The sequence below is a fragment of the Chiloscyllium punctatum genome, chromosome 3 (genome assembly GCF_047496795.1).
Source record: "Chiloscyllium punctatum isolate Juve2018m chromosome 3, sChiPun1.3, whole genome shotgun sequence".
NCBI lineage: Eukaryota > Metazoa > Chordata > Chondrichthyes > Orectolobiformes > Hemiscylliidae > Chiloscyllium > Chiloscyllium punctatum.
In genome coordinates this window covers 106,943,118-106,961,227 of record NC_092741.1, presented here as the reverse complement: position 1 = coordinate 106,961,227, position 18,110 = coordinate 106,943,118, and the positions used below count along the sequence as shown (strand labels likewise).

Here is an 18,110-nt window from a genome sequence, read left to right as displayed (position 1 = left end):
AGGCAGTTTAGAGTCATTCCTGTGACATAGGAAGATGGTTGGAAGATGATCGCCTCATTCCCAGAACATCTCTGCAAAAATTCCCCAGGGGAACCATTAACCATCTTCAGCTGCTTCGCCAATGACCTTCCCTCCATAAGATCAGGAGTGAGGATGTTTGCCAATGACTTCACAATGTTCAGCAATATTCACAACAAATCTGGCCCAGGCAATGACATCCATGTCCATGAGTAAATAAAACAAAATGATATTTGTGTGATTAAAGTGTCCCAATGCCATCACTCAATTGTTATAATGTGTCTCTGGTTTCCAAATAGATTTGGACCTGTTCTTAACTCTCACTATTTGGAATCCTTTAGAATGCCTTTGGTCAAATAATCATCCAGTTTTTTTCTTCTCAGTTGTAAGCAATTCTGTCGTTCCCTGAATGACATCTACCTTTTGGAAAAGAGAAATCTTTTCTCCAATCATTAAAACCAGTGAATCGCATTCTTCTCCTTCCCTGTTTTATTCTAAAGATCTGTGAATATTAAGTGTCTAGTCCTCACCTTTGTAATCCATGACTTGGCGCTACCAGTACATCATATTCCTTGAGATTCGACAGCACTGCCATAGTGATTTCCCCCACTATCAACATCCCAACCAGACACTGAACTGGACTTGTCATATAAATATCATGGCCACAAGAGCAGGTCCGAGGTTTCCTGCAGTGAGTAACTGACCGCCTGACTCCCCAAAGCCTATCTATCATCTATACAGCACAAGTCAGGAGTGTAATGGAATACTCTCCCCTTGCCTGGATGAGTGTAACTTCAACAACGCTCAAGAAGCTTGATACCATCCGGAACAAAGCAGCTCAATTGCATCCTCAAACATTCTGTCACTCCACGACTGACATTCAGTTGCAACAGTGTATACCATCTACAAGATGCATTGCAAAAATTCACCAATGTTCCTTCAAGAACACTTTCCAAACCAGTGACTACTTCTGTCTACAAGGCCAAAGGTAGTATATACATGGGAACACCACCACTTGCAAGTAGTCCCAAGTCACTCACCATCCTGACTTAGAAATATGTTGCATTGATTCAGTGTCAAAATCCTGAAACTCTCTCCTTAACAGAATTCCACATCGCATAGCCAGGAAATACCCACACCAAAAATTGATTTAAAAACAATGGAGGCAAAGACAAAGGAGGCAAATATAGAACTACTCAGGGTCACAGCACAGAATTATGGACATTTTTCAGTTTTTTTTAATGATAATCTTCAGACTAAGCTGACAAATATCAGTTAATTAACTTAATTATTGTCATAGCTTTAGTTTCTTCTACATCATGGCAGGACTTTGGACCAGAGGTCAGACAGTAACCTTGGAGAACTGGGGCAGTGACCTAGGGAATTCAAAAATCAAGAATCCTGTTTCTCTGATTAGCCTGTTGAAAGACTGGATTTCCTGCATGCAGTGTAGCATCTGTGAATTGTGCATGCAAAGCACTGCATTTAAATTACATTGAGAGCTCTGCCTTGCTCTGCAGTATGTTGCCTATTTGGAAAGAGTGTAAGTATATGCACATGTGCTAGGAGTTAAAATAATTTTTCTTGAAATTTTCTCAGGGGCTGCTCATTAATTTTAACAAGCGGCTTATATTATGGTTTACAAGGGACCTTTTTCATTCTCACTAACTCCATTGCAAGATGATGCAGTCACATAGTAACATGTTCTTCTTTTTTGAGTTTACTAGTAGTTTATTTACACAGATATAGAAACAGAATTAGAAGGAATCATCAAAATTCTCAATTAACAGCTTTCCATTGAAGATAAAGTCACACCACCAAAGGAAAACATTTGTTTCCTGGAAACCACACAATTTAAATTGACACAAAACAACAGCTCCCCTTTTTAGCATAGTTAAAGCATATTTCTCCAAAAACAAAGGAGACCATCACCCTGATTACCTTCTGCACACTGGAGAGGTCACAGCTAATGCATTTCTATTATATCTGCACAAAGGTGGAACATTTTAACCAAATAGTTACTGCGCACTTTACTGCATCTCTGATCTTAGTCCCACCTAAATAATGATTATTATGAGACTATCCATCATATGTTTCCCAAATATAGCTGCTCCTAAACATATTCAGCCTCATGCTAGAGATTCCACATTAACTTTCAATGAACTCATTACCCGTTCTGATTTAAAATTTCCTCCTTTGGAATAAGCTAAGTATTCTTTTGTTGACAGGTTAAAACAGTTCCTTTTCCTCTTCAGCCTCCTTCACCCTTCCACTTTACTTTTGAAGCCTCCTCACTCTTCCATTACCCAGTACCTCTTCCCCCCACCACTACCATCACTACCACCTTTCATCAAAACCTTACTACAACTATTTCACTTCTTGTTGCTTTTCCAATCATAGGCTAGTTCGCTCCTGTATTTGCTGCAGATAGGTTTGCTAGTGAGAGAGCAGGAGAGAAACAGCCTACAATTAGAGGTACACTTTCTCACAGATCTTGTCTAAGCAACCTATGGGATGATTTTTCTCATATTCATCATCCCAAATTTTCACAGGCATTTTGATGGTTTTGAGATGGAATTTTCCACCCACCCCCCCCCCCTTCGATTTTTTTTGCGCACATAGAAACAAAGAAAATACGATCAGGAGTAAGCCATTCAGCCCTTTGAGCCTGATCTTCCATTCAATATGGTCATGGCTAATCATCCAATTCTGTATCTTGTTCCTGCTTTCTCCCTATACCATCTGATCCCTTTAGTCCTAAGAACTAAAGGGGTGGCTCAGTGGTTAGCACTGCTGCCTTATAGTACCAGGGTTCCCAAGTTCAATTCCAGCCTTGGGTGACTGTCTGTGTGGGGTTTGCACATTCTCTCTGTGTCTGCGTGGATTTCCTCTGGGTGCTCTGGTAAATTAGCCATGCTAAATTGTCCCGTATTAGTCAGAGGAAAATGGGTCTGGGTGGGTTAATCTTCAGAGGGTCAGTGTGGACTTGTTGGGCCAAAGGGCCTGTTTCCACACTGTAAGTAATATAATCAGCTATACCTAACTCTTTCTTGAAAACATTCTGTGGCAGAGAATTCCACAGGCTCAGCATTCCCTAGGTAAAGAAATTTCTCCACATCTCAATCCTAAAAGGCGAACCCTGTATCCTTTGACTGTGACCCCTGGTTCTGCACTCTGCAGTGATCAGGATCATTCTTTCTGTATTTACCCTATCTAGTCTTCTTAGAGTTTTATAGGTTTCTATGAAATCCTCCTTTAGTCTTCTAAATTTCAGTGTATCCCGTCCTACTTGATCCAGTCTCTCTCTATACATCAATACATTAGTCTGCTATCCAAAGAATCTAACAGCCCACATCTGCAGAATTCATTGAGCACGAGATGGCACAGTGGTTAACATGGCTACCTCAGAGCACCAGGGACCTGGGGGTTTGATTTCAGCTTTGGGCGACTGTCTGTGTGGAGTTTGCAAGTTCCCCGTGTCTATATGTGTTTCCTCCAAGTGTTCCAATTTCCTCCCTCAAACCAGCCATGTGCAGGTTTTGTGGGTTGGCCATGCTAAAAAATTGCCCCCTAGTGTCCAGAGATGGACAGGTTAGGTGGGTTAGCCATGGTAAAAACTCCATGCAGGTTATAGTGGTAGGGTGGGGAGTGGGGGAGGGGGTGGGGGTGCGGTCTGGATAGGATGCTCTTCAATAGGTCAGTGACACTTGATGGGCCAAATGGGCTTTTTCTGTTCTATAGGGATTCTATGTTTGGTTAATAAGAATTGGTCTAAGTTAGGAGAAGTGTGACAGGATTTTGGATGAACCTGCTGAAAGATAGGTGTACTCTACTGAAAGTTTCCTGACAATACAAGATGGAAGGGAGGATTAGAATGTTTGACTGTAGAGGTAACAAATTGATGAAGGTTACAGATGGGCTGAGGGAAGAATGAAGCAGAAGAGGTCATTTTTCTGACCTGTGAGTAAGTATTTTTCTACTTTGATCAGCATTTGCTTGTGGAGACACACTGTTGAACTGCCCATTGATGCTGAAATCTGACCCTTCATGGCAATGTTATATACTCTACAGTTTGCTTCCTGCTGCTTACATTCTTTAATAGTAACACAAGTACATGTCACCCAGACATCATCACTTTTAAATGATTGATTCTGCCTCGTGCATTGAGCAGTTAGGAGATCCAGTGACTGCCATCAGTTAAGCTACATTTGCCAATATTCATTCTGAAATAATGAGGTGTTAAGCTGACCTTTATATGTCAACAATTAACAGCCTGGAAAATTTTTGTCATGATGTTCCTATTTTTAAGCCCTACAATTACAGGGGCTCTTCTTTTACACTCAGTGTCAATTTACGCTGACGCGATTTAAATAACATGTTTAAGAGTAGACCTGTGATTGGAATAGAAAAATTTAAAGTCAACAGGTAGTAATAAAAGAGCTTTGGTTGTCGTATGATGATATCTATGTTTAACCGGTTTGTAAACAATAGAAGAACACCCCACCTCCCCAACCATAGGGTAAATTGTCCTGCGTGCCATGCCTACTGAACACATGAAATAAGTCCATTTTCATTTTTCTCTCTCAAAAGGGTAAATCTGGAGAAAAAGGAGACAAGGGAGAGCATGGAGATCCGGTGCGTAGCTTATATTGATACATGTAACATTAAACCTTCTCACAGTCAATGGAAATCATGTCAATGGTCATCAAATCTTACAGCCTCTCATTGTGCCAGTATCTGCCAGATCGTAACAATTGACCTCACTGCTTTGCAACTCAAGAGAAATATTTTTTATTGATTGAATAGGCATATACTGTGATCTGATTAGAGTGTCCATGTTGAATCCCTGTGACCTGAAGGCAACCTGCACTGAATCAGTCCTCATTCCTTAAGGAGACTGGGCGATACATATTTAATTTCACATTTGGGTTCAAATAAATCCTTGCTAAAAGTCTCCTTGTGCTGGTTGTGGATTCTGTCTGAAATAAATTGTGAAGCCTTTGTTGAGTTCCTCGTTCTACTTTGGTACTCAGGAAGGAAAGCCACAAGATGGCTGGTGTTCCAGTTCAAAACTATCTCTTGGAGACTGTGGAGATACTCTTCTGGAGTAAAGCTGGAGGGATGAGTAGAATTGTTGAAGTGTCTACATTGATTGTCAACAATTTCATCATGAGGAGATGCCCTGAAATAGGGAGCTCTTTCTCCAAATTTATCTAGTTTTTTTTCCCTGATCTGGAATGTTCAAAATAGATTTTGCTGAATACATACCAGAGAAAGAGCATACCCAGTTTGGGTGGTAAAGCAGAATAATTGAGTTGGAGTGGACACTGTGCTCTCACACGGACATATTCCCATGATTTCCTGCTGAGTTGCTGATCCCAGTCACACATGAGCAGGAAGTCACAAAGGAAAAGTGACAAATTCCAGGAGAAAGGAACAAGAAGAAGCAGAAATGGCTGGTTGTAGCAAAAATGTGGGTAACCAAACTCACCTCTCTCCTGACTCAGAAAGGTGCACAGTGCAGGAAGACCTCAGGTAAAAGGACTGAAAATAAAAAGCTATCTCTTACCTTTCATTCTAACATTATGTTGAATGCCCCTGACTGAAATGTAGCTGTGATTAGTAGGGCCACCATTGGATTTCTTCAACTGTGATAAAATCTGCAAGTGATGACGTTTTGTTGTTCAAATACAGTGTTGGAAGGTATAGCAAAGCTCCCACAACCTGCCCAACATGATTGTACCCCATTCTTCCTTCACCCCAACCCCATCCATGCTACCATCCTCAACTTAATCATCCAGAAGTCTGTAGTGTCAGAGATATCAGTTTTCAGCCAATTCAGTTCACTCCATGTGATATCAAGGAATGGTTGGAAGCACTGGATACCACAAAGGCTATGGATCCAGACAACATTCTCGCAATAGTACTGAAAATTTGTATTCCATAACCTGCCATACCTTTACTATGGAATTCCACTAGCATCTACTTGATGATATGGAAAGTTAGCCAGGTATATCCTGTACACAAAAAGCAAGATTAATCAAATCCGGTCAATTATTACCCCATCAGTCTACTCCTGTGTCATCAACAGTGCCATCAAGCAGAGCACGTTAAACAGTCACTAGGGAATATCTGGTAATTGTGAATCTTGTGGATCATTTCTGCTTCTGGTTATCCTCTTTAATAAGAGGTCTTCCCTTCAGGACACATTGTATAAAAATAATCTGCATTAAGAATTGTAATTACAATAGTTGTATTGTTTTAGTTTGTGTTACATATTTCCTTCTGATTATAATGTTAAAATAATGATGTTATAAATATGATTTTTATACAGAGCATAGATAACTTGAAAAAGGGTTTTCCAAAGTTGGAATTAAGCTATTGGGACCTCAGGTAGAGTCATCTGCTGATGTTTTGGAGTCAGTGATGTTTGTTTCCACCTCCTTATCCCCTACTCACATCTTCTTTTATTCCCTTATCTCCCTCTCATACATCTTCTTATACTTTCTAATCCCCCACTCTTATTCCTCTTTTACCACCCCTTATCCCCCACTCTTTAATGTCTTCTTCCACTCCCTGAACATAACTCTTACATGTCTTCTAAAAGCCCCTTATCTTTTGTTCTTGGTAAATAGTCCCATAAATTCAAACATTTCAAACCTGAATCCAATTACATTGTAAATGTAATGAGGGTTTTATCCATTACTGTTCTTTCAGGCAGTGAGTTCCAGACCCTCACTGCCCTTTGAGTCAAAACAAAATCTTTATGCTAATCGTTTTGAACAATGTCCACTAGTTATGGATCTCCGTCAGCTAGGGCAATTGTCACTGTTAGAAATGAGGATTTTTTTTAGGACCAACCGAGAAGAGCTGCAGATTCAGTTGAGAGTAAGTGATGCTCATTGTAACTTTAGGGGCTTGAGAAGACCCCCTTGTGGTGCAGTGGTAATAGAACATAGAACATAGAAGAATACAGCGCAGTACAGGCCCTTCGGCCCTCGATGTTGCGCCGATCAAAGCCCACCTAACCTACACTAACCCACTATCCTCCATATACCTATCCAATGCCCGCTTAAATACCCATAAAGAGGGAGAGTCCACTACTGCTACTGGCAGGGCATTCCATGAACTCACAACTCGCTGAGTGAAGAACCTACCCCTAACATCAGTCCTATATCTACCCCCCCTTAATCTAAAGCTATGCCCCCTTGTAATAGCTGACTCCAGCTATTATAGTATGGCGACCAGAACTGCACACAATATTCCAGATGCGGCCGCACCAGAGTCTTATACAACTGCAGCATGACCTCAGGACTCCGGAACTCAATTCCTCTACCAATAAAAGCCAGTACGCCATATGCCTTCTTCACTGCACTCATTACCTGGGTGGCAACTTTCAGAGATCTGTGTACATGGACACCAAGATCCCTCTGCTCTTCCACACTACCAAGTATCCGACCATTAGCCCAGTACCCCATCTTTTTGTTACTCTTACCAAAGTGAATCACCTCACACTTAGCTACATTGAACTCCATTTGCCACCTTTCTGCCCTGCTCTGCAGCTTCTCTATATCCCGCTGTAACCTGCCACATCCTTCCTCACTGTCTACAACTCCTCCGACTTTCGTATCATCCGCAAACTTGCTCACCCAACCTTCTAACCCTTCCTCCAGGTCATTTATAAAAATGACAAACAGCAATGGTCCCAAAACAGATCCTTGCGGAACACCGCTAGTGACGGCACTCCAAGATGAACCTTTGCCATCAACTACTACCCTCTGTCTTCTTCCAGCCAGCCAATTCCTAATCCAAACCTCCAGCTCACCCTCAATGCCATATCTCTGTATTTTCTGCAGTAGCCTACCATGGGGGACCTTATCAAACGCCTTACTAAAATCCATATATACCACATCTACCGCTTTCCCCTCATCTACCTCCTTAGTCACCTTCTCAAAGAATTCAATAAGGTTTGTGAGGCACGACCTGCCCTTCACAAAACCATGCTGACTATCCTTGATCACATTATTCTTATCCAGATGTGCATAAATCCTATCCCTTACAATTCTCTCTAATGTCCCTACATAATGTCCCTACCCCTGATCAAGGGTCCCAGGTTCCAAGTCCCATCTGCTCCAGAGGTATGTAATAATATCTCTGAACAAATTGATTAGAAAAAGAGGGTCTTGGGGCATTTTGAGAGAGGTGGGAACAGTGGCTCTGGGCAATCCAGCATAATTCTGACTTTACCCTCCTTTTTTTTCCCTCATTTTTCTTTGCAATTGTTGCACTTCCCCAGTGTGCAGCACTTGTTATTGTGTATATTTAAATGATTTAGTGGTAGGTTATATCAAAAAGAACTAGAGTCTTCCAAGGTATTTATAAACAGATGGGCACCAGAGGGGCTAGAGTGCATTATTTCTGTTTCCAACCCCACTGAAGTTAGTTCCCTTCCTCTCTATCTCCCCTTGAGTCATTGTTGATGTTATACTGTCCCTGGAGGCCAGTTCTTGTCACTTATTTGGTTTCAATTTGTTAACTGGGTGATTTGAGATAAGTTTATAAAATAAAAGAGCTAAGATCTTCCTAGTTGGAAGGGGAGGAAATAGGGATGGCATCTGGATAAAGAAAGGTTCTAGCAGAGAAAGATGGAAACTGGTGCTTGTGCTGGTCTTTAGCTCCCTAAATGGAGACCAGTCTGTTAAAATATAAATAGGGTCGAGAGTGGGGTGGTGGAAAAGCACAACAGGTCAAGCAGCATCCAAGGAGCAGGAGAATCAATGTTTCCAGCAAGAACCCTTCATCAGGAATGAGCTCATACAAGTCGTAACATAGAAGAACAATGTTCATAGTAAAGTTTAATAAAAAAAAGAAATAAAGTTGAAAGTTAACATTACAGTCCTTCCCCATATTAGATAAGGAATAAAGACGAAAGTTCAACAGTATTTCTTAAGTGCTCTCCCTACAACGGTCCTAAGTCCTCTGTTTTGGCCCACTCTCCTAGAACCTCAGACTTGCTGCTCTCGAGATTGCAGATTTTAGGGGCTGACACTTCAGGCTCACTCTAACACATTGGGTTGAGACCCACAGCCATTTCCAGGCACCAGACTTCCAGCTGACACCACTCAGGATCCATTGCTGCTGCATTCTTTTTAGAACTCCAGAAGATAAATTTTAAAAAAAGACAAGAAGGGGAGAGAAGAAAACAAAGAAGAATGCTGCTGGTCTGGAGCAGATGGGCCTACTGTACCAGTGTTGCTATCTTGAATAACTAGCTCGCTGTCCCCTTCATGCTACTGGGTGCCATTTTCTCCTGCTGCTGGGATCTCTCTCTCTCCCCTCCTGCTGCATTAAAAGGCCTTAAAAAGAGAGAAAATCAAAGTAAAAAGCAAAAGAACAAAATAGAAAAAACAAAGAAAACATATGGAAGCGGATGAACCCCAGACCAAGTGCTCGAAGGTAATGCTGCTAGTTCACCACCACCATCTTGTTTCTGTCTCTTGTTTCAGTTTTGAAAGGACTGGATCTTTCTGTTGTCCAAAGTCTGATATTGTCAGCTATGACTGGGAGTGTGTCCAAAGATTATTATAATTATTATAAGAAAATATTATAATAGACTTTTCCATGGAGGATACCACTGGTAGTATATCTGCTAATGGGATGCGACTCAATGCATCTGCACTCACTGCTCAGCCTCTCAGACAGTGTTCTAAGTTGTGTTTATACTCACTTAATATTACAGCCCACCTCTAAATGCAGTCCAAAGCTATGCGTGGCACTGCCTTACCCTCTTTATGCAGACCAAGTAGGAATTTGTGGTTCATGATTATCACAAATGTTTATCCTCAATGCTATTGGTGGAACTTCCTGACTCCAAATATGATGGCCAATCCTTCTTTCTTGATTTGGATGTATTAATACTCTGTATTAGCCAAAGTCCTTGATGCACACGCTATTGGGCATTCCTCTCCATTGGACCTCCTATGAGGTAATACCACCCCAATACCAAATGGGGAGGCTGGCATTTCAATACCAGATTTTTCTTGAGATCATACTGTGCCAGTGATAGCTGATTCTTTACTTCACTGAAAGCTCGGGCTTATCTATGTGACCATTTCCAAGATTGACCCTTTTTAGTAGTTGATGCAAAGGTGCCAAAATGGAGGCCAAGTTATGTCTGAACTTTCAGTAATAATGTACCAGCTCAAGAAATGGCCTAATCTCCTGGAGAGATATGGGAGCCAGGGCACCTTTGATTGCCCTCACTTTATCTTCCAATGGGTGTAACCCAGTCTCACCAGTGCTGTAGCCTAAATAAGTCACGTGGGGTCCTGGAACACACAATTTTACCTTCTAAGACATATGTCCATCTCGGAAAAACATCTTATGGCATGTTTTCTAAATGTTCCTTATTAGATTTCCTTGTTATCAGCATGTCATCTAGGTGAATGATGACCTGAGGTCGGGCTTGCAAAAGCTGCTGAAAATTTGCATCGATTGGTAATATTCCAAATACCTTAAAGGTATTAATTGTAGCATACTTCTGGGAATCCTCATCTAAACACATTGGTTTAAAATCCCCACAAACGCGAACCAACCCATCAGATTACAATATTGATTCAACCACTGCTGCACATTCTGCAAATTGGTCTGGTTTAATTATTTTTTTTCAGTTTCCAGACTTCTGATTAATTCAGTTGTCTCTGTTAGCAAGTCTCTACTTTGTAATCAGGCCAAATTTCATTGTTTGATTATTGTCAGACTGCCAGATCCTAGCAATCAAAACAATCTGGCAAAGTAGCTTCCTCAACATCATCAGTCAATCATGAGTTCTGTCATAGTGTCATAGATTCATAGAGATTTACAGCATGGAAACAGACCCTTCAGTCCAACCTGTCCATGCTGACCAGATATCCCAACCCAATCTCGTCCCACCTGCCAGCACCCGGCCGATATCCCTCCAAACCCTTCCTATTCATATACCCATCCAAATGCTTCTTAAATGTTGCATTTGTACCAGCCTCCACCACATCCTCTGGCAGCTCATACCACCCTCTGCATGAAAATGTTGCCCCTTGGGTCTCTTTTATATCTTTCCCCTCTCACCCTAAACCTATGCCCTCTATTTCTAGACTCCCCGACCCCAGGGAAAAGTCTTTGTCTATTTATCCTATCCATGCCCCTCATAATTTTGTAAACCTCTATAAGGTCATCCCTCAGCCTCTGACGCTCCAGGGAAAACAGCCCCAGCCTGTTCAGCCTCTCCCTGTAGCTCAAATCCTCCAACCCTGGCAACATCCTTGTAAATCTTTTCTGAACCCTTCCAAGTTTCACAACACCTTTCCGATAGGAAGGAGACCAGAATTGCACGCAATATTCCAAAAGTGGCCTAACCAATATCCTGTACAGCCGCAACATGACCTCCCAACTCCTGTACTCAACACTCTGACCAATAAAGGAAAGCATACCAAATGTCTTCTTCACTATTCTATCTACCTGCAACTCCACTTTCAAGGAGCTATGAACCTGCATTCCAAGGTCTCTTTGTTCAGCAACACTTCCTAGGACCTTACCATTAAGTGTATAAGTCCTGCTAAGATTTGCTTTCCCAAAGTGCAGCACATCGCATTTATCTGAATTAAACTCCATCTGCCACTTCTCAGCCCATTGGCCCATCTGGTCCAGATCCTGTTGTAATCTGAGGTAACCCTCTTCACTGTCCACAACACCTCCAATTTTGGTGTCATCAGCAAACTTACTAACTGTACCTCTTAGCTCGCATCCAAATCATTTATGTAAATGACAAAAAGTAGAGGGCCCAGCACTGATCCTTGTGACACTCCACTGGTCACAGGCCTCCAGTCTGAAAATCAACCCTCCACCACCACCCTCTTTCTTCTACCTTTGAGCCAATTCTGTCTCCAAATGGTTAGGTCTCCCTGTATTCCATGAGATCTAACCTTGCTAATCAGTCTCCCACGGGGAACCTTGTCGAACGCCTTACTGAAGTCCATATAGATCACATCTACTATTCTGCACTCATCAATCTTCTTTGTTACTTCTTCAAAATACTCAATCAAGTTTGTGAGACATGATTTCCCACACACAAAGCCATGTTGACTATCCCGAATCAGTCCTTGCCTTTCCAAATAAATGTACATCCTGTCCCTCAGGATTCCCTCCAACAACTTGCCCACCACCGAGGTCAGGCTCACCAGTGTATAGTTCCCTGGCTTGTCTTTACTACCCTTCTTAAAATGTGGCACCACGTTTGCCAACTTCCAGTCTTCCAGCACCTCACCTGTGACTATCGATGATACAAATATCTCAGCAAGAGGCCCAGCAATCACTTCTCTAGCTTCCCACAGAGTTCTCGGGTACACCTGATCAGGTCCTGGGGATTTATCCACCTTTAACCATTTCAAGACATCCAGCACTTCCTCCTCTGTAATTTGGACATTTTGCAAGATGTCACCATCTATTTCCCTACAGTTTATATCTTCCATATTCTTTTCCACAGTAAATACTGATGCAAAATATTCATTTAGTATCTCCCCCATTTTCTGTGGCTCCACACAAAGGCCACCTTGCTGATCTTTGAGGGGCCCTTTTCTCTCTCTAGTTACCCTTTTGTCCTTAATATATTTGTAAAAACCCTTTGGAGTCTCCTTGATTCGCTGAAAGGTTCAGTGAACTGAAACCAACACTTCAGCAATTTTCTTCTAGTAAGCAAATCTGCTTTACCAGGACTACATTCCTGTAAAAGCTTTTCTTTGTTAACTTGGAACTATTTGGAGAGATGGTATAACAAGACTGAGATGTGGATGAATTGTCACGCCTACTCAACAAGCTTCACTACAGCTTCATTACATTTTGCAATTGGAAATCAGTCAAAACTCCTGTCTGATGGGCTCAATGTTCCCATGATAGTATTCCTCAGTTTGTAACTTGCTGCTCAAGCCAGGGGACCAACTCTGGTTCAATGAAGAGCACAGGAGGGGATGCCAGAAGCAGCTCCAGGCAGCAAATGATAGAGAGGGCCAAGATTTCACAACCAACCCTTTAGATCTAAGCTCTATAACCTACCATGTCAATGGTGGTGGACAAATAAACAACCAGCAGAACAGTGATAAGGTAGGTTGACACACCAATGCAAAAGATAAAGGTAAAAAATTGAAACAAATTTCAGGCAGAAGTGCCAAAAACCATAGTATTTATATGGTTAATCAAGTTCAGTTTCTTGTCATGGTAACTCCCAGGATATTGCTAGTGAGGGATTCCGCAATGTTAATACCATTGAATGTCAAAGGGAGATGTTTAGATTCTTTCTTGTTGAAGATGGCCCTTGCCCAGTATTGGTGCCTAACATTGGTATGGCACAAATGTTACTTTTTCACTTTTCAGACCAAGTCTGTATATTGTCCAGATCTTAGGGTATGGACTGCTGCAGTATGCAGACATGGATGGTGCTGAATATTGTGCAATCATTGCAAACATTGCCACTCTGACCTTGTGATGGAGAGGAGGTAATTGATGAAGCAGCTGAAAATGGTTGGGCTAAGGACGCTACCCTGAAAAACTCATGCAAAGATGCCCGAAAGCTGAGATGACTAATCTTCAGCAACCACAGCATTTTAACTGGTTATATTTCCAATCTGGGATATTTTGCCTCTGATTCCCATTGATTCTAGTTATCTGGGTAGGTTGGAGCAGTCCATGATTTCACATCAGTTTAATACAGCCATGGCATCAAGTGTATTCCCTCTGAGTTCAGTTTAGTCCAAGGCTGCAATGAGGTCAGGAGTTGAGCGGCCCTGGCAGAAGTCAAATTTGACGTCAGTAAGCAGGTGCTGCTTGATAGCATTATTGATGACACCTTTCATCAATTTTGTCCAGATTGTGGCAGGGGCATGAAAAACAAAGTATTTGCTTAGGAAGTTGAAGCAAGTTGAAGTGTACTGCCTGGAAGGATGGTGGATGCTGATGTAGTAATAACTTTCAAAGAGAATTTGGATAATTCATAGAATCAAAGAATGATTACAACATAAAAGGAGGCCAATCAGTCCAACACGTGCAACTCTTCCCCATGCCCCTACATATGTGAAAAACACAGTCCTCATGTCTCCTTTGCCAATTAACTCAAATCTCATTACTCTGTTAATCTTTCAAACATTCAGGACAGATCATTCTTAACTACACCATCCAAACTCCTCATTATTTTGAATAGCCCAATCAAAACCTTCTCTTCTCCAATGAAAGCAGACTCACCTTCTCCAATCAACCTAACTGAGATGCCTCATCCCTGGACCATGATCATGTACCTGTTCTTCACCCTCTGTAATGCCTTCACAGTCCACCTAACTTAACATATTTGAAATTGAAACATTTGCTCTATGACGGATAGAACAATCAAATATCACTTGCAAAGAACCATCATCTACATAATGAACTGAATAAAATTAATCAGTGTTGCTTCCGTCTAGCACTTTATTTGTGAATACACATTTAGTACTTAAATGTGTCTTCCATTTTTAATGTGCACATTCTGTGCTAAGTCTTCTGACAGGAAATGTTGGAAAAGAAAATAAGCAGGAAGTTAGTGTAACAGCTCAAAGGCAGCCCTCCATTGCATTGAATTTCAGTTATGCGAATTCTCACATATAAATCCGTTAGAAAGTTGAGACTGACATCTAAATATACTACAGATTCTTTCCACAGATTTGTAGCACCAACAGACTTTTTTAAGCTCAATGTCTACTGGAGCAAATTAAATGCTACTCAATCTCCTTATGTGCCTTCATTTACCTCTGCTCCAAATACTTGTCCAAACTGTGCTTCAAAGATGGGATCTCTGTCTCAGCTACAGAATTCTCCTACCATCTCTCCTCACTGTCTTCATGATCAATTTTATGTTGACGTTCCATCATAAATGAATAACCAAACTGAATAAATGATTGCTTCCTAATCAATTCATGAACACTCACCACAATTCTGAAAACCTCTATGAATTTCATTTTACCCTTTTCAACTCCAATAGAAATAGTCTAAGTAGCTCAGGTTTCTCCTGATAGCTACTGTTTCACATTCTTCCCATAGCCTTGCAAATTTACAAGGAACATTTCTGACTTTACTGCCCTTACTATAATGTTCAAATTTTACAGATAGTGTCCCACCTATAGCCCGATAAAAGTTTTGGTGTAAACCTATTGTGGAGACTGTGTCGATCTATTTTTGTATTTTTATTTTAAAAGCTGTGGCTTGAAATGAGAAAGAAATGTTTTAAAATTAGTGTTTTTCAAGATTGCTGCATGTTTTGAAAAGCAAGTAACGTGACACTCATCCCAGACATCATGTAAATATCTGTTGAACAACCAGTATACCTGCACATAATTTCTATCTAAATTTCTATTGAATGCCTCAAATGCTTCCACCAGGCAGTGCATTCCATAGCCTAACTGCTCTCTGTTTGAAAAGACTCTTCTCACATCATGCTTGCTTCATTTGCACATTACTTTAAATTTGTTCTTTTTTTTGTGAGCTAGAACATCTCCCTATCTACTCTATCCAGTCCACTTATGATTTTGAAAAGCTCTATCAAATATCCTCTCAGTCTTCTTTTCTGCAAGAAGAACAGTCCCAATTTCTTTAATGTATACTCATAACTGAAGTGTATAATTCCTGGAATCATTCTTGTAAGTTGCTTCTGCACTCTCCAATGCATTCACATCCTTCCTGTAATGTGATGTCCATAATTGTTCACAAATACTCCAGCTGTGGTTTATCAAGTGTTTTTATAACCTTGCTTGCTAAAATACTCCATGTAGGCTGCACTTTTTAGCATAAGTCCTCCTCACATCAAAAGACTGTATGCATGAACTACATGTTTCATATGGCTGGATTAATTATCTACCTAGACAGGAAAACATTTGCAGAGGTGTGGGAGAAGTTTAGTTAAGAGTAATTAGAACATTGCCAGCTTTAATTAATCCATGGTAGACCACTTCAGACTTGGAAGAATTCACAATCTTCTTTACAAAGACAGAATCCTGAACCAAAAGTAGGCTAAATTGATGTAATAGCTCAGGATCCCTTCTTGACACTTTTTTGACTATCTCTACGTTTACCCCATAAACTTCTATAATGATGAAGTTAGGTGATGATTTATTGTGAATTCCAGTCAAGTTCCATTGGTGCCCATAGTCTTCTTATGTCACAGACTTCCAGTTGAGGAGATGGCCAGGTCCTTCTCAATCTCCTTCAATATCAGTGTGTCGACTGCTTTTCTTCCCCCTGCAGCTCCTCCCAATCCCACAGGGAAACTGTTGGCCCTCATTGACAACTGAACAGCAACAGGACTAAGAATGGATTCTTAATAATATGGGGAATTCACCTTATCCCTTCAGACCATATAATGGTGCTTATGTGTAAATCTTCACTACGTGCCCTAACTACCTTGTTATTTTCTAACTGAGGGAATGACAGGCAGCATCATTGCTACTTATTTTGTCACCATTTTCATACTCAGCAAAATAAAACTATTGTCATCAAAAGTAGTTTAATATCATAGTTCTGCTTGTTTTATTTTGAAGAAGAAGAGCTGATTCAGGTTGACTTATAGCATTCGTGAAGAGAAATCAAAGTTAACGTTTCGGGACCAGTAGCCCTTCCTCAGAAAGATTTGCAGCAACTGCAGTTCTTTAGGTTTTTATTTTGACTTGTGGCATTGTTTGGAATTCATGTCACTGTGTACAAAACATGGAGAAGAACAATGTCCTTTCAATAAAAATAATGTACTATGGATGCTGAAGATTTGAAACATAACAGGACTGCTGGAAAAACCCAGCAGGTCTGGCAGCATGTGTGGAGAGAGAAACAGAGTTAACATTTTGAATGCAGTGTGACTCTTCTTCAGAACTGGTGCATTCATACAGCTGGTTAGTTTTGATGAAAGGGGTAACAGGAAGTGAGTGTATTGTCTGTGAATAAGAGTTTTAAAGGAGATGTCTTTTGTACTCTGTTTCTCTCTCCATAGATGCTGCCAGACCTGCTGATTTTCTCCAACAATTTGTGTTTATAATTCATGTCTAGTCTAGTTCATACTTGGTGTTAAGATCGGTAAATCTCATGAATAACAACTTGTGATTGTTTTCTTACAGGGGCCTAAAGGAAACAAAGGACTGCAAGGCCATCCTGGTTTAAAGGTAGAGTGAAGCTGGGAAGCTATCTATTTGCAGTTATCTTGCTTACTTTAAACCTCACTGTTTTGCAATTATTAATTAATGATAATTTAATCACTTTTCCAAAGGGTGAAATGGGAGAACCAGGACTTCCTGGACTTATTGGAAAACCAGGTTTGGAGGTACTTCTGTCAAATTTCCTTTCTGATTGTTCTGTGTGATTGTTTTGTGTGGTTTTGTGTCACATTCCATGTGAATGGAGCAACATGTTTACAATTCCACGGTGCCCTTTTTATTCATTTGTGGGAGTATGGACATTGCTGGCTGGTCATTATTTATTACCCATCCGAAAGGTATCCTTGAGAAGGTAGGGTTGAACTACCAACTTGAACCATTGCTGTCTGCATGCTGTCGCTTGACCCACAATGCCCATCGGGACAAAATTCCAGCATTTTGACCTAGCAACACTGAAAGAATAGTGATATATTTCCAAGTCAGGATAGTGAGTAGCATGTATGCAGGTGGTGGTATTCCCATGTTTTGCTGCCCCTGTGCTTCTGGATGGAAGTAGCTGTCAGTTTGGAAGGTGTTGTCTAAGGATCTTTGGTAAATTTCTGCAGTATATTTTGTAGCTAGAACATACTGCTACTCCAAACACATTGCTCTGGTCTGGAGTCACATGTACACAGGCTAGATGGCGGAAGTGGATGTTTGTTAATGTGGTGCCAGTCCAGTAGGTTGTTTTGTCCTGGATAGTGTCAAGCTTCTTCAGTGTTGTTGGAGCTACACTGATCCAGAAAAATGAATGGTATTCCATCACACTGCTGACTTGTGCCCTGCAGATGTTAGACAGGTTTTGGTGAATCAGGAAGTGAATTACTTTCCACAGTATTCATAGCCTCTGACCTACTCTTGTAG

At 40.9% G+C, this 18,110-nt stretch overlaps 1 protein-coding gene across 5 annotated transcripts in view; it reads left to right on the top strand.

Moving 5' to 3' along the window:
- Positions 1 to 18,110, top strand: part of LOC140463703 (uncharacterized) — a 438,200-nt gene that overhangs the window by 291,473 nt on the left and 128,617 nt on the right. For all 5 annotated transcript variants that reach the window (XM_072558071.1, XM_072558067.1, XM_072558062.1 and 2 more), the window contains 3 exons: positions 4,609 to 4,653; positions 17,172 to 17,216; positions 17,321 to 17,374. In XM_072558071.1, the coding sequence (XP_072414172.1) occupies positions 4,609 to 4,653; positions 17,172 to 17,216; positions 17,321 to 17,374 (144 nt within the window). The remainder of the gene's footprint in view (positions 1 to 4,608; positions 4,654 to 17,171; positions 17,217 to 17,320; positions 17,375 to 18,110) is intronic.